Source organism: Bubalus bubalis, chromosome 18 (assembly GCF_019923935.1).
Source record: "Bubalus bubalis isolate 160015118507 breed Murrah chromosome 18, NDDB_SH_1, whole genome shotgun sequence".
Lineage (NCBI taxonomy): Eukaryota > Metazoa > Chordata > Mammalia > Artiodactyla > Bovidae > Bubalus > Bubalus bubalis.
In genome coordinates, this window is record NC_059174.1 from 39,593,701 (window position 1) to 39,610,978 (window position 17,278).

At 38.7% G+C, this 17,278-nt stretch overlaps 1 protein-coding gene across 2 annotated transcripts in view; it reads left to right on the plus strand.

Moving 5' to 3' along the window:
• HYDIN (HYDIN axonemal central pair apparatus protein) overlaps positions 1-17,278 on the plus strand; it is a 420,256-nt gene that overhangs the window by 194,503 nt on the left and 208,475 nt on the right. For both annotated transcript variants that reach the window (XM_044932144.2, XM_044932145.2), the window contains exons 12-13: positions 1,905-2,023; positions 6,689-6,912. In XM_044932144.2, the coding sequence (XP_044788079.2) occupies positions 1,905-2,023; positions 6,689-6,912 (343 nt within the window). The remainder of the gene's footprint in view (positions 1-1,904; positions 2,024-6,688; positions 6,913-17,278) is intronic.

The following is a 17,278-nucleotide window of genomic DNA, read 5'->3' on the forward strand; positions in this document are numbered from 1 at the left end:
GAGGTAACACAAACTGATGGAATATTAAGGTAAATAATGAGAACAAACCCATAGAGAGCCAAGTAATAGAATTTTTCAGACACAGATTTTTTAAAATGTTCTCACTGAAAACATTGAGCAGAGGCCTGGGAACTACAAAAAATCCAATAGAAAGTCTTGCACTGAAAAGCTATGATGACAAATTAAGAACTCAGTAGATGAATTTAATAGCCTGTTAGGTATAGCCGGAGGTAGATTTTGTAAACTGGAAATTAGATAAAATAATGAGTACACTAAAGCATGTAAGGACAAAATGCAGAAAAGAGCATAAGAACTGAGGGGAATGGGGCAAAAAGCTTGTGTGTATGTGTGTGTAAAGAAATGGGAAAAGGAAGCATAAGCATTATTTGAAGAGTTAATGACTTAAAATTTTTCCAAATTGTTGAAAGATATTCATCCATAGATTCAAGAAATGCAGTAAATCTCACAAAGGATAAATCCTAACCACGAGAATGTTATGGTAAAACTGCAGAAAAACAAAGAAAACCTTAAAGCAGTCAGAGAAAAGACATATTATTTCAAATGAGCAATAAGACAATCAACTGAATTCTCAACAGAAATGGTAGAAGACAAGAAAGAATAGCATGATGTCTTCAAAGTGCTTAAAGAAAATATAGGAAACTGATCATAAATGTATTCAATGACATTAGTTACACTATATGTTGTAATGAGAAGTTGGAAACCACTTAAATATCCACAGAAGGGACTGGTTAAAAGTATTTGGTACATCTTTAGGTGATGATATGTAAAAATGTTCCAGATATATTCAGTCAGTTCAGTTCAATCGGTCAGTCATGTCCAACTCTTTGCGACCCCATGAACTGCAGCACCCCAGGCTTCCCTGTCCATCACCAACTCCTGGAGCTTCCTCAAACTCATGTCCATCAAGTCAGTGATGCCATCCAACTATCTCATTCTCTGTCATCCCCTTCTCCTCCCGCCTTCAATCTTTCCCAGCATCAGGGTCTTTTCAAATGAGTCAGTTCTTTGCATCAGGTGGACAAAGTATTGGAGTTTCAGCTTCAGCATTAGTCCTGCCAATGAATATTCAGGACTGATCTCCTTTAGGATTAACTGATTTGATCTCCTTGCAGTCCAAGGGGCTCTCAACAGTCTTCTCCAACACTGCAGTACAAAAGCATCAATTCTTCAGCACTCAGCCTTCTTTATGGTCTAACTCTCACATCCATACATGACTACTGGAATAACCATAGCTTTGACTAGACGGACCTTTGTAGGCAAAGTAATATCTCTGCTTTTTAATATGCTGTCTGGGTTGGTCATAACTTTCCTTCCAAGGAGTAAGCGTCTTTTAATTTCATGGCTGCAATCACCATCTGCAGTGATTTTGGAGCTCAAGAAAATAAAGTCTGGATTCCATTTCTTCTACATGAAAGAAGCTGCAAAGTGAGGGTCAGATGAGACTCCTGGACTCAGATCTGTTAATGCCCTGGCTCCTTCTAAATCTAGGAAAGATCAGTGTGAACAAGTCTCTTGGAGCCCCATGTCAACTCTCATCTTATGGTCATATTTTAGAGACCATTTCTCTTTTATTTAGAGATACTATTTTCCTTTATAAGAAATTTAAGGATACAGTTAAAATATGGGGTTGAATTAAAAAAAAATTTTTCCGCTAAAAGATGAGTCTCACTTTCAATATAAGCTGTCCTCTAAAGTTTAGAAAATAATAGTATTTTTGTTTCTCAAAGATAAGCGAATTATTTAGCATTGGTTAAATTATGTGCCCTCAGTCCATTGCAGGGAGCTGTTGCAATAATCTTGACTGTTTTTGTTAATAAGAAGTTGTGGGTGATCTAGGGTAATAGAGCATCACTTAGGTAATAAAATCTAAATTGTTTTTACAGGTCGAGAGATCCGTCTGCCCCTCCGAATCAAAGGGGAAGGAATGGGACCAAAGATTCATTTCAACTTTGAGTTGCTGGATATTGGAAAAGTTTTTGTTGGATCTGTACATTGTTATGAGGTAAACATTAGGATTGTTCACTGAGACTCAGAAGTATGTGCTGTTTTTGTTTGATTTTATGTGTTTTTATTGATAGGAAATTTTTGCCATCATGTTTTTTACTGTTACACCTATTTGGACCCCAAATGATCAGACTCCTCTTCATCCATCCCAGTCTTACTGAAGGAAGCAACTTTTTCCATCCCTTTCAGCCCTTCTAACTTTACAAAAGGCATCAAATTCATAATTTTATTGATTTTATCAGCATCATTTTATGAATGGCAAAGGGGGACGCCATAAATATTATGCATCTCCCTATCTGTTTAATTCTTGTTCTCTGACAACATAAATCCTACAGATCAGAGAATGGAGGACCTTTTACATTTTCCAGAATGTCCTAATGAGGATAGCTATTTTCACACTTCAGAGTTTTCTCTAATTTAAAATTTTAATTTAATTTTCTCTGATTTAAAAACCAATCATCCTGATTCCTGGAAGCAATCTCCCTGTTTTGTCTTTCCAATTAAATAGAAAATGATTTTTTTACATGGTGTTCCCATGGGTTCATGAGGATCAAAATTACTGCAGTGTCATTTCATCATTAAATTCATGTCTAGGACATTTGTTTACACTATATAAAACTATAACCTAGAAAGGTTATTGTAGAAAGATTCCTAAATTGTGTTTATATTTGTATGGATGTAATAACAAAAGCCTTCACTTAATGAGAGACAAACAGGCATCAGGTTCCATGCTTAATTATGTGTGATGGCTACATATGCGTGTGTTGTTTCTAATTTTTATGTACTGTTTTATAAATGAGAAATACAAGGCACATAGCAGTTAATTCAGCATTCTCACCCTTCAGGTGTGTGGACCACACATGTATTAGTTCTCTTGGTCCTCACAAAACCCATATGAAGTAGATACAATGACTGTTCCCATTTTATAGCTGAGGCAGGTAGATAAGGTAATGCTACATACTACAACAAACAAATACAATAACATATCTATTTTGTTCCTAACATAAAGTCCCAAATAAACTTGCTCATCAGCAGAGGGCTCTCCTCCTGCAGAGGATCAGGAACTCAGCCTCCTTCTATCTCATGGCTCTGCCCCGCCTTACCCCTCACATGCGACTTGCAAGATTGCGGTCTCACGTGTAGCACACTGACAGTAGAAGAAAGAGCATGGAGGGATGCGCACAAGAGGTTTTTACAGGACGCAGCACCATCAGTGGCATGTATCACTTTTGTTCACATTCTATTAAGGTCTGTGACTGCAAGGGTGACTGGGAAATGTAGTCCAGCTGTAGGCACAGGAAGAAGAGGATATGGGTCCAGTGAGCAGCCAACTTGACTCTGCCACATTTGTTAGGTAACTTGGCAAGGTCACATAGCTTGGAAATGTTAGTGAGCAGTGAGTGACTAGGGCCCTACATCCTGGGGCAAGAGAAGGCCCTTTGCTGGCTTGTCCATCTCTTGGCATCTCATTATGGGCAAATCCAGTCTACAGGCAACTTACCTCTCAGCCCAGCCTAACCTGGCATGGAAGGTAAGTGCCCAGCTGATGTTGAGAGCTTCCTACTGTGTCATTTGTCATCACATTCATCAGAGTTAAGGATAGCCCAAATGGGATGATTTGAAAGGTAAATAGAGATGTTAATGTCATGTGGACGTGGAATATACCTAAGAGCACACGTTAAATGAAGTGATCAGTTGCGTGACTGTCATAAAATGAAAAGTGGCACACCCACCATGTTGCATTGTGCTGTATTGCATTCTGAAAAAAACAGTCACTTAGAGGGAAACAGGTATGAATTCTTATTGAATTGATATTCTGCCTATAGTTTATCTAGAATAAATTTCACTTATACCTTACAGACTGTGTCTTATAGATGCTGCAGCAGAAAAGAGCATTTAGTTCTGATGCAAAATGGATAGGATTTGTCTGAATATAATAATAATTTCTTACAAATTTTAAGAGAAGTGTACTTGAGCCCGTCACTTCCCACCCTCCCACATTTGAACAGTAACAAACCACAGCCAGCTAAATAAGTGTTAAATGAAGTGTAGCATTAGACTGGACAGTTTTGAGAGCTGTGCAGTGCCAGAGAAGGACATGGTAAGGTGCTTCTTATAGGAATATTTTGCACACACTGCGTATTTAATGCTGATGCCTCATTGCATCTCTGTTTCAATTTATTACATTACCTACTTGAGACAAATTTGAATAACTAGCTATTTCTCTTAGTCATTGCTGAGCTTAGCAGATACATAAAGAATAATCCCCAAGCGTATACACTGTTCCCCAGTGTAATTAGAAGAAAAACAAATGAGAGGTGAAGTTCTTCTATAAATTTCCCCCTCTCCAAGGAGTTGGACTACAGGGTAAGAGCGTTACTAGTAATCAGAAGATGTCAGAATTGTCCTGCCAAACAATTTCCTGGATTCCGTATATATAAGCAGTTTCTGGTTTGTCAGGGGGGAGAAGAATGAAATGCATATTCTTGAAAATAGAGTTGGTCCCTTATAGAAAACCTGAGTAAGACAACAGAAAAGGCAGTCCTTGCACCAGCTCAGAGAGGAGAACAAAGGTCCTTCAAGTGACCACTAGTACCTTTGAGCTGCCTTCAAGTTACCACTAGTACATATCAGTTGCATCTTAAGCACAGATAAATATTAAACCCATTCGGCCCAACACTGGGTATATAAATATCAATCACTGTCCTTTGTGAACACTCATGGCCACTCACTAGTCTAAAAGTAATTTAATAAATTTCATTTTCATAGCAATTTGAGAAGTTAGTAGTACTTATATTTTACAGGTAGAGAAATAGGCACAGAGACACTAAGCAGGTTCTGCATGGTCACACAGCTTATAAAGTCAGGGAAAAGCTGGGATTTGAACCCAGGCATTTGACTTCTGAGACCATGGTCATAATCACTTTTCTACATGGTCTTTTTAAAAGGAGTAAAGAATAAAACATGATTCCTATGACCAAGGAACTTAGAACAAGGGAAATGGTAAATAAATGTAAAAAGATGAGTAACATCAAGTAACAGGTATTTTTTGGTGACTCATCCATCTTCTCTTGGCAGGAGCAGTTTCTTCCTTTGCAAGAGCCCCTGTCTCTATCCTACTTATGCTCTTGTTTCCTTCTTCTCTGCTCCTCAGGAGGCAACCTAATCTAGTGGACCCCCTACACCCACCTAAGTCCTATTACCTTGGTTACCTAGTCCTCTTCCCTTATTACAACATCAAACATCTAGTCTGGGCCTTGAGTGCATTATCGCATTTAAAAATATAAATAGACTAGATATCCTCTACCATACCTTCCTACAGCTTTGCCATCCCCATTTTCTCTTTTTACCACTAATATTGTCAAAACAGCAATCTGGAACAGTCAATCACTATTTCCTCTACACCTGCGCACTCCCTAAACATTTGTACTCTGGATTCCACAATCACGCTCTTTTGGAATTACTTTCTTCTTTGAGGGCAGGGATGGCCTAATTAAAAATAAAGTACCTGTAGCATTTTCTCACGGAGAAGGCAATGGCACCCCACTCCAGTACTCTTGCCTGGAAAATCCCATGGATGGAGGAGCCTGGTAGGCTGCAGTCCATGGGGTCGCACAGAGTCGGACACGACTGAAGCAACTTAGCAGCAGCAGCATTTTCTCAAAGCTTATTCTCCTTGACCTCTGTCCACATTCAACCTCTTTTGGAAATTCTCTCTTGGCTTGCTTAGTTCCTGACATGCCTCATATACCTTTTTGAATCTTTCTTCATTATCTCTTTTTTTTCCCTCCAGTGTTTGAGAGTAGGTTGAGGGCACTTTCTACATAGAGAGAATGGCTGTTCACTTGCTCAGGTGCGAACACTGGCAAGGAATGGAGACTGTGTTCTAGAAGTCCAGGAATAGAACTGTGTGGCAATACTACAGGCTCATGGCAGCACCTGTGGCAAGTGGCAGCAGGAGCAGTGGACAGAGCCAGCGTAGAGGCCTCTAAATGCCAAGCATGAGCTTTTTACACACACACCTAGTGTGCAATCAAATATGGGCAAATTGGTTCCAGAAACTGATATATAGGAATAAAACTTCTCTGTAGTAAAACAGTAGCTTGCATAAGCATCCCCAAACAGTTATCCCTCCGTTAGAGTTTGAGATGAAAATATCACAATAGAATGAAATCTAATGGTGCAACAAAGAGAATCTTTGCAATCTGAAATCCACAATTATATCTTATCTACATTATTCAAGCTACATTATAAAGATAGGCTTAGATAGTTCTTGCTCCTCTGTTCTAACTTGATTTTTACTTTTCAGCATGTCACTTAATCCCAGCCTTCTCATGTGTATAAGAGAAAGACCTACCTTCCCTTGATAATTTCATGGATAGAATAAAAGGTATTTTAAGGTTCTTCTTCAGTAGATGTGATTATGATCAGTCTTTATAGCATAAGTATAATACGTATGACTAACTCCATTTTAAAGAGGAGATAAAAACACAAAATTATTTTCTGGCTTGGGACTCCTGTCTTTAAGCAGAACACTGTTCATTTTTCCCCTGAAGTTTTTCTTTGGAGCTGTCTTCCTGCAGCTGTCTCTGTTTTGGTGCTTATATGAAAATAAATTGGAGTCCCGTTGCCTACTTTTTTCATTCCTGTCTTTTTGATACAGGCAGTGCTATCCAACAAAGGCAGCATTGATGCCCTCTTCAATGTGGTCCCTCCAGTTTCACCTCTGGGGGCCTGCTTTGTTTTCAGTCCCAAAGAAGGCATCATCAAACCAAGCGGAGTCCAGGCTGTCCAGATCTCCTTCAGTTCTGCTATCCTAGGGCACTTTGAAGAAGAGTTCCTAGTCAATGTGAATGGGTCACCTGAGCCTGTGAAATTGACCATTAGGTAAGTTGCTTCTACAAGTAATATGGAAACTGAAGTTTTTACCTACTGCTTTCTTAAACTTCGAAACTAGATCACTTCACCCATTAATGGAGAATTACTAGGTTGACAGAATGTTTATTTTTTGTTAATAACACTATTGATACCTATCTGAAAATAACAATATGACTCCCTACTGATTACTTTTTAAAATCCAGGCACAAACATAAAATGTAAAAATAAAATCCTCTCATAAAATTATTTTAAAAACCAGAACTAGATCATGTCTTGAATATCCATATCTGTCTTTGTTGATATGAATATGTCAATACATAAGGGAGTTTTAAATTTCTACCAGTGTTTCTCTAGTAGACATGTATAACTTCTTGTAACATGGATGCAGCTGCTCTTTTGGGATCTAGTTTTTCTTTAAATTATAACCATATAAAATAAAGACTTAAATTAGTTTCTGCTTACTCTCTCTGTTTTAGTATGTTTAGGGAAAGTAAGGTACTAACACCTGGATAAAATCATCTTCTATGACTAAGCTTTGGCTGTTACCCTATTAATAGTTTCTCTAAACTTTCATCTTTTGTTTTTTTCCCCATCTTTTGTTTTTATTTTAAGGAACTTATTTAAATGGTCTTACGTCTAATGCCGTCAGAAATTATAAAATCTACTTATAGTGTCTGTCAGTCAGTGTGAGACACTTGCAACTTTTGTGCTAGACATCTTTTGATCCCTTCCCTGGCTGCTCTGTTTGTCTTCAGGTTTTAAGAAGAAGTTTTCTGTGACCAGCCCATTGGCAGACCTATAACTTTGGTTCCTGGTGCTTTAGAAGTTCATGTCTTCAGAATAGATTGCAGATTCTATTTGGATTCCCACAGCAACAGGTTGTTAATTAGTTGATAGTCTCTCTTATTTTGGTTCAGTAGCCTAGCAGTGAGAAGGCAATGGCAACCCACTCCAGTACTCTTGCCTGGAAAATCCCATGGACAGAGGAGCCTGGTAGGCTGCAGTCCACGGGGTCACTAAGAGTCGGACTCAACTGAGTGACTTCACTTTCACTTTTCACTTTCATGCATTGGAGAAGGAAATGGCAACTGACTTCAGTGTTCTTGCCTGGAGAATCCCAGGGACAGGGGAGCCTGGTAGGCTGCCAACTGTGGGGTCGCACAGAGTCAGACACGACTGAAGCGACTTAGCAGCAGCAGCAGCCTAGCAGGACCTCACTCCATCCACAGCTGAGGTCTCTCCCTTGGGTTCTAGAGATGACATAGAAAAGAGACAAGCACATTTCTGAGGCCTGAATGATCCTAGGAAAACTTATTGATCTTAAGATATCTACTGAAAATGTAGAATCTTAAGATTGACTCGAAGGTGATTACCATTTCTTCTCAATTCTTTGACCTAACTATCTCTGTTATAGGGTGCATTACATTCTCTCAAAATTCATATGTTGAAGTCCTAACACCCAGTACTTTACAATGTGACTGCACTTGGAGATAAGACTTTTAAAGAAGTAATTAAGGAAAAATGAGGTCATATGAATGGGCCTTAATCTAATATGAATGATGTCCTTGTCAGAAGAGGACATTAGGACAGATACACAAATAGGAAAAGACTGTGAGAAGACACAGGGAGAAGGTACCCATTTGTGAGCAAAAGAGAAAGTTCCTCATAAGAAACCAACCCTGCCAACACATTGATCTTGGACTTCCAGCCCACAGAACTATGAGGAAATAAATATGGACACAGTTAACAACAGATCCCAAAAATACGTGAAGCAGAAGCTTACATAATGGAAGAGAGAAATAGGTAATTGAACAGTAATAAATGGAGATGTCACTACCCTACTTTCAATAATGGATAGAACAGCTCGCCAGAATATCTTAATAGAAGAGCTGAATAATACCGTAAACCAACTACACCTAACAGACACCTGTAGAACTCGCCACCCAACAGGTACACTTGGAGCATTTTCCAGAATAGACCATGAATGAAGCCATAAAGCAACTCTCAATAAATTTTAATAATTTGAATCATGCAGAGTGTGTTCTTCAACTATAAAGGAATAAAATGAAAAATCAAAAGTAGAAGAAAATGTAGAGAATTTACAAATATGTGGAAGTTAAAAAACACTCCTAAATTACCAATAGGTCAAAGAAAAAAATTACAAAATACTTTGAGATAAATGAAAGCAGAACAGAGTACCAAAACTTATGAGCTGTGGTAAAAGTAGTGCTTTGAGGGAAATTGATAGCTGTGAGTGCCTGTATTTAAAAAGAAAAAAGATCTCAAATCAATAACCTAAATTTCTACCTTATGAAACTTGAAAAAGAAGAGCTAACTAAATCCAAAGCAAGCACAAGGAAGGAAATAATAAAGATTAAAGTGGAAATTAATGAAATAAAAAAGAAAAACAATAGAGAAAAAATAAAACTGAAAGTTGTTTTTGTTTAACATTGTATTGAAAGTTCTGTCCAAGGCAATTAGGCAAGAAAAAGAAATAAAAGATTTCAGATTGAAAAGGAAGAAGTAAAACTATCTCTCTTTGCAGATGATGTGATTTTATATGTAGAATATTCTAAGGATTCCACCAGAAAGCTATAGAGCTAGCAATTGAGTTCAGAAAAATTACACAATATAGGCTCATATACAAAAATCAATTGTATTTCTGGAGAGTAGCAATAAAAATTCAAAAATGAAATTAAGAAAATTCCTCTTACAATAGTTAAAAGAATATCAGTTCAGTTCAGTTCAGTTGCTCAGTCGTGTCTGACTCTTTGTGACCCCATGAATCACAGCACGCCAGGCCTCCCTGTCCATCACCAACTCCCAGAGTTTACCCAAACTCGTGAGTCAGTGATGCCATCCAGCCATCTCATCCTCTGTCATTCCCTTCTCCTCCTGCCCCCAATCCCTCCCAGCATCAGGGTCTTTTCAAATGAGTCAACTTTTTGCATGAGGTGGCCGAAGTATTGGAGTTTCGGCCTCAGCATCAGTCCTTCCAGTGAACACCCAGGACTTATGTCCTTTAGGATGGACTGGTTGGATCTCCTTGCAGTCCAAGGGACTCACAAGAGTCTTCTCCAACACCACAGTTCAAAAGCATCAATTCTTCGGCACTCAGCTTTCTTCACAGTCCAACTCTCACATCCATTCATTACCACTGGAAAAACCATAGCCTTGACTAGATGAACCTTTGTTGGCAAAGTAATGTCTCTGCTGAATTTGGTAATAAGGAGTTCATGATCTGAGCCACAGTCAGCTCCTGGTCTTGTTTCTGTTGACTGTATAGAGCTTCTCCATCTTTGGCTGCAAAGAACATAATCAATCTGATTTTGGTGTTGACTATCTGGTGATGTCCATGTGTAGAGTCTTCTCTTGTGTTGTTGGAAGAGGGTGTTTGCTATGACCAGTGCATTTTCTTGGCAAAACTCTATTAGTCTTTGCCCTGCTTCATTCCGTATTCCAAGGCCAAATTTGCCTGTTACTCCAGGTGTTTCTTGACTTCCTACTTTTGCATTCCAGTCCCCTATAATGAAAAGGACACCTTTTTTGGGTGTTAGTTCTAAAAGGTCTTGTAGGTCTTCATAGAACCGTTCAACTTCAGCTTCATCAGCATTACTGGTTGGGGCATAGACTTGGATTACCGTGATATTGAATGGTTTGCCTTGGAAACGAACAGAGATCATTCTGTTGTTTTTGAGATTGCATCCAAGTACTGCATTTCGGACTCTTGTTGACCATGATGGCTACTCCATCTCTTCTGAGGGATTCCTGCCCGCAGTAGTAGATATAATGGTCATCTGAGTTAAATTCACCTATTCCAGTCCATTTCAGTTCGCTGATTCCTAGAATGTCGACATTCATTCTTGTCATCTCTTGTTTGACCACTTCCAATTTGCCTTGATTCATGGACCTGACATTCCAGGTTCCTATGCAGTATTGCTCTTTACAGCATTGGACCTTGCTTCTATCACCAGTCACATCCACAGCTGGGTATTGTTTTTGCTTTGGTTCCATCCCTTCATTCTTTCTGGAGTTATTTCTCCACTGATCTCCAGTAGCATATTGGGCACCTACTGACCTGGGGAGTTCCTTTTTCAGTATCCTATCATTTTGCCTTTTCATACTGTTCATGGGGTTCTCAAGGCAAGAATACTGAAGTGGTTTGCCATTCCCTTCTCCAGTGGACCACACTCTGTCAGACCTCTCCACCATGACCCGGCCATCTTGGGTGGCCCCACACGGTATGGCTTAGTTTCATTGAGTTAGACAAGGCTGTGGTCCTAGTGTGATTAGATTGACTGGTTTTCTGTGAGTATGGTTTCAGTGTGTCTGCCCGCTGATGCCCTCTTGCAACACCTACCATCTTACTTGGGTTTCTCTTACCTTGGATGTGGGAAGTATGGAAAATCACTAGACCATTCAGGTATGACCTAAATCAAATCTCTTATGATTATACAGTGGAAGTGAGAAATAGATTTAAGGGCCTAGATCTGTAGAGTGCCTGATGAACTATGGAATGAGGTTTGTGCCATTGTACAGGAGACAGGGATCAAGACCATCCCCATGAAAAAGAAATGCAGAAAAGCAAAATGGCTGTCTGGGGAGGCCTTACAAATAGCTGTGAAAAGAAGGGAAGTGAAAAGCAAAGGAGAAAAGGAAAAAATATAAGCATCTGAATGCAGAGTTCCAAAGAATAGCAAGAAGAGATAAGAAAGCCTTCCTCAGCGAGCAATGCAAAGAAATAGAGGAAAACAACAGAATGGGAAAGACTAGAGATCTCTTCAAGAAAATTAGAGATACCAAGGGAACATTTCATGCAAAGATGGGCTTGATAAAGGACAGAAATGATATGGCCCTAACAGAAGCAGAAGATATTAAGAAGAGATGGCAAGAATACACAGAAGAACTGTACAAAAAAGATCTTCATGACCCAGGTAATCACAATGGTGTGATCACTGACCTACAGCCAGACATCCTGGAATGTGAAGTCAAGTGGGCCTTAGAAAGCATCACTACGAACAAAGCTAGTGGAGGTGATAGAATTCCAGTTGAACTATTTCAAATCCTGAAAGATGATGCTGTGAAAATACTGCACTAAATATGCCAGCAAATTTGGAAAACTCAGCAGTGGCCACAGGACTGGAAAAAGTCAGTTTTCATTCCAATCCCAAAGAAAGGCAATGCCAAAGAATGCTCAAACTACCGCACAATTGCACTCATCTCACACGCTAGTAAAGTAATGCTCAAAATTCTCCAAGCCAGGCTTCAGCAATACATGAACCATGAGCTTCCTGATGTTCAAGCTGGTTTTAGAAAAGGCAGAGGAACCAGAGACCAAATTGCCAACATGTGCTGGATCATGGAAAAAGCAAGAGAGTTCCAGAAAAATGTCTGTTTCTGCTTTATTGACTATGCCAAAGCCTTTGACTGTGTGGATCACAATAAACTGTGGAAAATTCTTCAAGAGATGGGAATACCAGACCACCTGACCTGCCTCCTGAGAAATCTGTATGCAGGTCAGGAAGCAACACTTAGAATTGGACATGGAACAACAGACTGGTTCCAAATAGGAAAAGGAGTACATCAAGGTTGTATATTGTCACCCTGCTTATTTAACTTCTATGCAGAGTACATCATGAGAAACGCTGGACTGGAAGAAACACAAGCCGGAATCAAGATTGGAATCAAGAAATATCAATAACCTTAGATATGCAGATGACACCACCCTTATGGCAGAAAGTGAAGAGGAACTAAAAAGCCTCTTGATGAAAGTGGAGAGTGAAAAAGCTGGCTTAAATCTCAACATTCAGAAAACGAAGATCATGGCATCTGGTCCCATGACTTCACAGGAAATAGATGGGGAAACAGTGGAAACAGTGTCAGACTTTATTTTTTTGGGCTCCAAAATCACTGCAGATGGTGACTGCAGCCATGAAATTAAAAGACGTTTACTCCTTGGAAGGAAAGTTATGACCAAGCTAGATAGCATATTCAAAAGCAGAGACATTACTTTGCCAATAAAGGTCCGTCTAGTCAAGGCTATGGTTTTTCCTGTGGTCATGTATGGATGTGAGAGTTGGACTGTGAAGAAAGCTGAGCGCCGAAGAATTGATGCTTTTGAACTGTGGTGTTGGAGAAGACTCTTGAGAGTCCCTTGGACTGCAAGGAGATCCAACCAATCCATTCTGAAGGAGATCAGCCCTGGGATTTCTTTGGAGGGAATGATGCTGAAGCTGAAACTCCAGTACTTTGGCCACCTCATGCGAAGAGTTGACTCATTGGAAAAGACTCTGATGCTGGGAGGGATTGGAGCAGGAGGAGAAGGGGACGACCGAGGATGAGATGGCTGGATGGTATCACTGACTCGATGGACATGAGTCTGAGTGGACTCTGGGAGTTTGTGATGGACAGGGAGGCCTGGCATGCTGCGATTCATGGGGTAGCAAAGAGTCGGACACAACTGAGCAACTGAACTGAACTGAATGTCTCTGCTTTTGAATATGCTATCTAGGTTGGTCATAACTTTCCTTCCAAGCAGTAAGTGTCTTTTAATTTCATGACTGCAGTCACCATCTGCAGTGATTTTGGAGCCCAAAAAAATAAAGTCTGACACTGTTTCCACTGTTTCCCCATCTATTTCCCATGAAGTGATGGGACTGGATAGCATGATCTTAGTTTTCTGAATGTTGAGCTTTAAGCCAACTTTTTCACTCTCTTCTTTCACTTTCATCAAGAGGCTTTTTAGTTCCTCTTCATTTTCTGCCATAAGGGTGGTGTCATCTGCATATCTAAGGTTATTGATATTTCTTGATTCCAATCTTGATTCCAGCTTGTGTTTCTTCCAGTCCAGCGTTTCTCATGATGTACTCTGCATAGAAGTTAAATAAGCAGGGTGACAATATACAGCCTTGACGTACTCCTTTTCCTATTTGGAACCAGTCTGTTGTTCCATGTCCAGTTCTAACTTTTGCTTCCTGACCTGCATATAGGTTTAGTTGGGAATAAATGAAACAAAAAAAAGTGTTAGACTTGCACATTGAAAACTACAAAACCTCATCAAAAATGAATTTAAAAGAAGACCTAAATAAGTGACATAGATTAGAAGACTTAATATTAACCTATGATGGCAAAATTTCACAAAGTGATGTATAGATTCAACATGATTCTATCAAAATTCCAGCTGTCCTTTTTGCAGTAATTGATGAGCTGATATTAAAGTTTATATGGAAAGGCAAGAAATCCAGAATAGCCAAAATAATTTTTTTAAAAAACCCTAAATTTGGAGAACTTCTATATCCCATTTCAAAACATACTACAGTTTTGATGCAGTAATCAAGAATGTGTTATACTAGTATTAAGATAGACATGTAGATCAATGGCACAGAATTGAGATTCCAAAAATAAATTCATATGGTTATGGTCAGTTTATTTTTATCAAGAATATCAAGAAAATTCAATGGGAAAAAGGATAGCATTTTCAACAAATGATGCTAGAGCATCTGGATATCTACATTGAAAAGAATAAAGCTCCATGGAAGCCCCCCTCCATCTCACACTGTATACAGAATTAATATGGACTTCCCTGGTGGCTCAGACGGTAAAGAATCCACCTGCAATGCAGGAGACCTGGGTTCGATAACTGTGTCAAGAAGATGCCCTGGAGAAGGGAATGGCAACCCACCCCAGTATTCTTACTCAGATAATCCCATGGACAGAGGAGCCTGGTGAGGTACAGTCTATGGAGTCACAAAAGAGTCAGACATGACTAAGCGACTAACACACACATAGACCAAAGACCTAAATGTAACAACTAAAACTATAAAACTTTTAAAATAAAACATAGTTGTAAATATACATGACTTTGAGATTAGGCAAAGGTTTCTTAAATATGACACCTAAGTATAAGCAATCAAAGGAAAAGTAAGTAAATTAGACTTTATCAGAATTTTTAAATTTTGTGCTTCAAAGGACACTATTAAGAAATTAAAAAAGCAAACTACAAAATGGGAAAAAATATTTGTAAAATCATGTATCTGAAAAGGGGCGTCTACTTAAGGTATATACAGAACACTCACTAACCAAAAGACAACCCAGTTAAAAATGGGCAAACCATCTGAGCAGACTTTTCTCTAAAAAAGATATGCAAATAACTAACACCATATGAATAGACTCTCAACATCATTAATCATCAAGGAGATGCAAATAGAAACCACATTGAGATACAACTTCATACCTGTGTGGATGGCTATAACTTAAAAATAGAAAATAGCAAGTGTTGTAGAGAATGTAGAGAAATAAGAAGCCTCATACACTGATGGTGGGAATGTGAAATTTCCAGCCACTTTGGAACAGTCTGACAGATTTTTCAAAGAGGTAGACTTTGAATTACCTTATAATCTAGCAATCCATTCCTAGATACCTACCCAAGAAAAATGAAAATTGAAATCCACACAAAAACTTGCACGTGAATGTTTAACACTGCATTATTCTTAGTAGCCAAAAGGTGAAAATAATCCAAGTGTCTCCCAGCTGATGAATGGATAAATAAAAGATGGTCTATTCACACAATGGAATGTTATTGAGACCATAAAAAGGAATGAGAAAAGAAAGAAGGATGTACCTGCTGCAACATGGTACCTGTTAAATGGGTGAATTTATAGCATAGGAATTATATTTGAATGAGGCTGTTATTTTTTTTTAATTTCCAAGAGCCTGTAATATTGAATAATAGTTCTGTCATTTCATGGGTGAATTTATAAATCTCTCCTCTCTTCTAAAGATCCCAAGCATGCACTATGTAGTGTTGCATGTCACTAGGAGAAGGCACTGGCACCCCACTCCAGTCCTCTTGCCTGGAAAATCCCATGGACAGAGGAGCCTGGTGGGCTGTAGTCCATGGGGTTGCAAAGAGTCGGACACAACTGAGCAACTTCACTTTCACTTTTCACTTTCATGCATTGGAGAAGGAAATGGCAACCCACTCCAGTGTTCTTGCCTGGAGAATCCCAGGAACGGGGGAGCCTGGTGGGCTGCCGTCTATGGGGTTGCACAGAGTCAGACACGACTGAAGCGACTTAGCAGCAGCAGCAATGTCTGAATAGATCAGGATGTACTTGGGTTTTCCACTGTGAATAACAGTTTAGAAATCTTCTAGGAACCTTCCTACAAGTAAGATTGGACTAGTTAATACTCCAGGTATTCTGTGAAGTTTAGGTCTCTTAAGTCTCTGGACCTTACCATTCATACCAGCTCCCATGCTTATTATTATTTTTTTTTTGAATGTTCATTCCTTGTTTCTTGCAAAGGAAAGGAAAATCTGGCTGTGGAAAGAATGTTTATTTCATCCTAAAACTAATTACAAATTGCTAAGAGAAGTATTCTTGTCTAAATTGCATTTGTCCAGAATTATTCTAGCATGTCATACCACAAACAGTAATTTTGAAAACTTGGTAAATATCTGGTGTCACAAATAAATGTCTAATGATAAACGTTGAAATATGTGTATAATTTATTATTTATTTTCAGTTCCACACAGTAATACTCATTTTACTTATGGCTTTGCCAGGGATACTCTCTTGGGCCTTATAGCCCAGGAAGTCTCTATAAAGTTTATATTGTGAATTCTGAAATTTTATTCCTTGTTCTTTTACTGTCAGGTAATCTTTCCTCAATACCACATAATTTTAGCTAGTATACGTTGAAAGTTATCAAAACTATTGCTGAATTTTTTTTCTATTTCTGTTTATTTCTTCTGCTGCATGACACAGTACTTAAAGTGGTTGGATAAACAACACTGTACAATTGAAGTGGTTTTTTAAAATTACCTATAAACAATTTTGTACTCTCCTATTTTTACATATGTGACTTTATGAAGTTTAACTGTAGCATATTTTTCATTTAGTCTGTTTTACATAACATCATAATAATTCAATCACTCTATTTATTAGTCTTTAAAATTCTAATCTTAACAGACCACCGCATTGGTGTTGGGTACCATCTTGGCAGAGACTGTCCTAGTATTCAGAATCCCTGTTTGAATGGATGTGACAGTGTCTAAGCCCAGTTGGTTCAGCTGCCATTCTGTTAGTTATATGTGCCTTTGAACAAATGCGATTTAACTCTGGTTTTTTTCTGCTTCACTGATTAAACGACTGCATTGTGCAATTTTGTGATCTTCTTTCCTATATCTTTATGCTTTTGTGCACCGCAGACACTTTTGATCTATTTGTTACTTTGGCCTCCCCAAACTTTTTTTACAAGTATCTAATCTGTAGGCTCATTTGACTTCATTCTCAGCTGGATCCTAATTCCTCCTGAGTACCAGCTGCTCCTTCTGAAACCACTTTGGATTATTAGCATGAAATAGAATAGATGG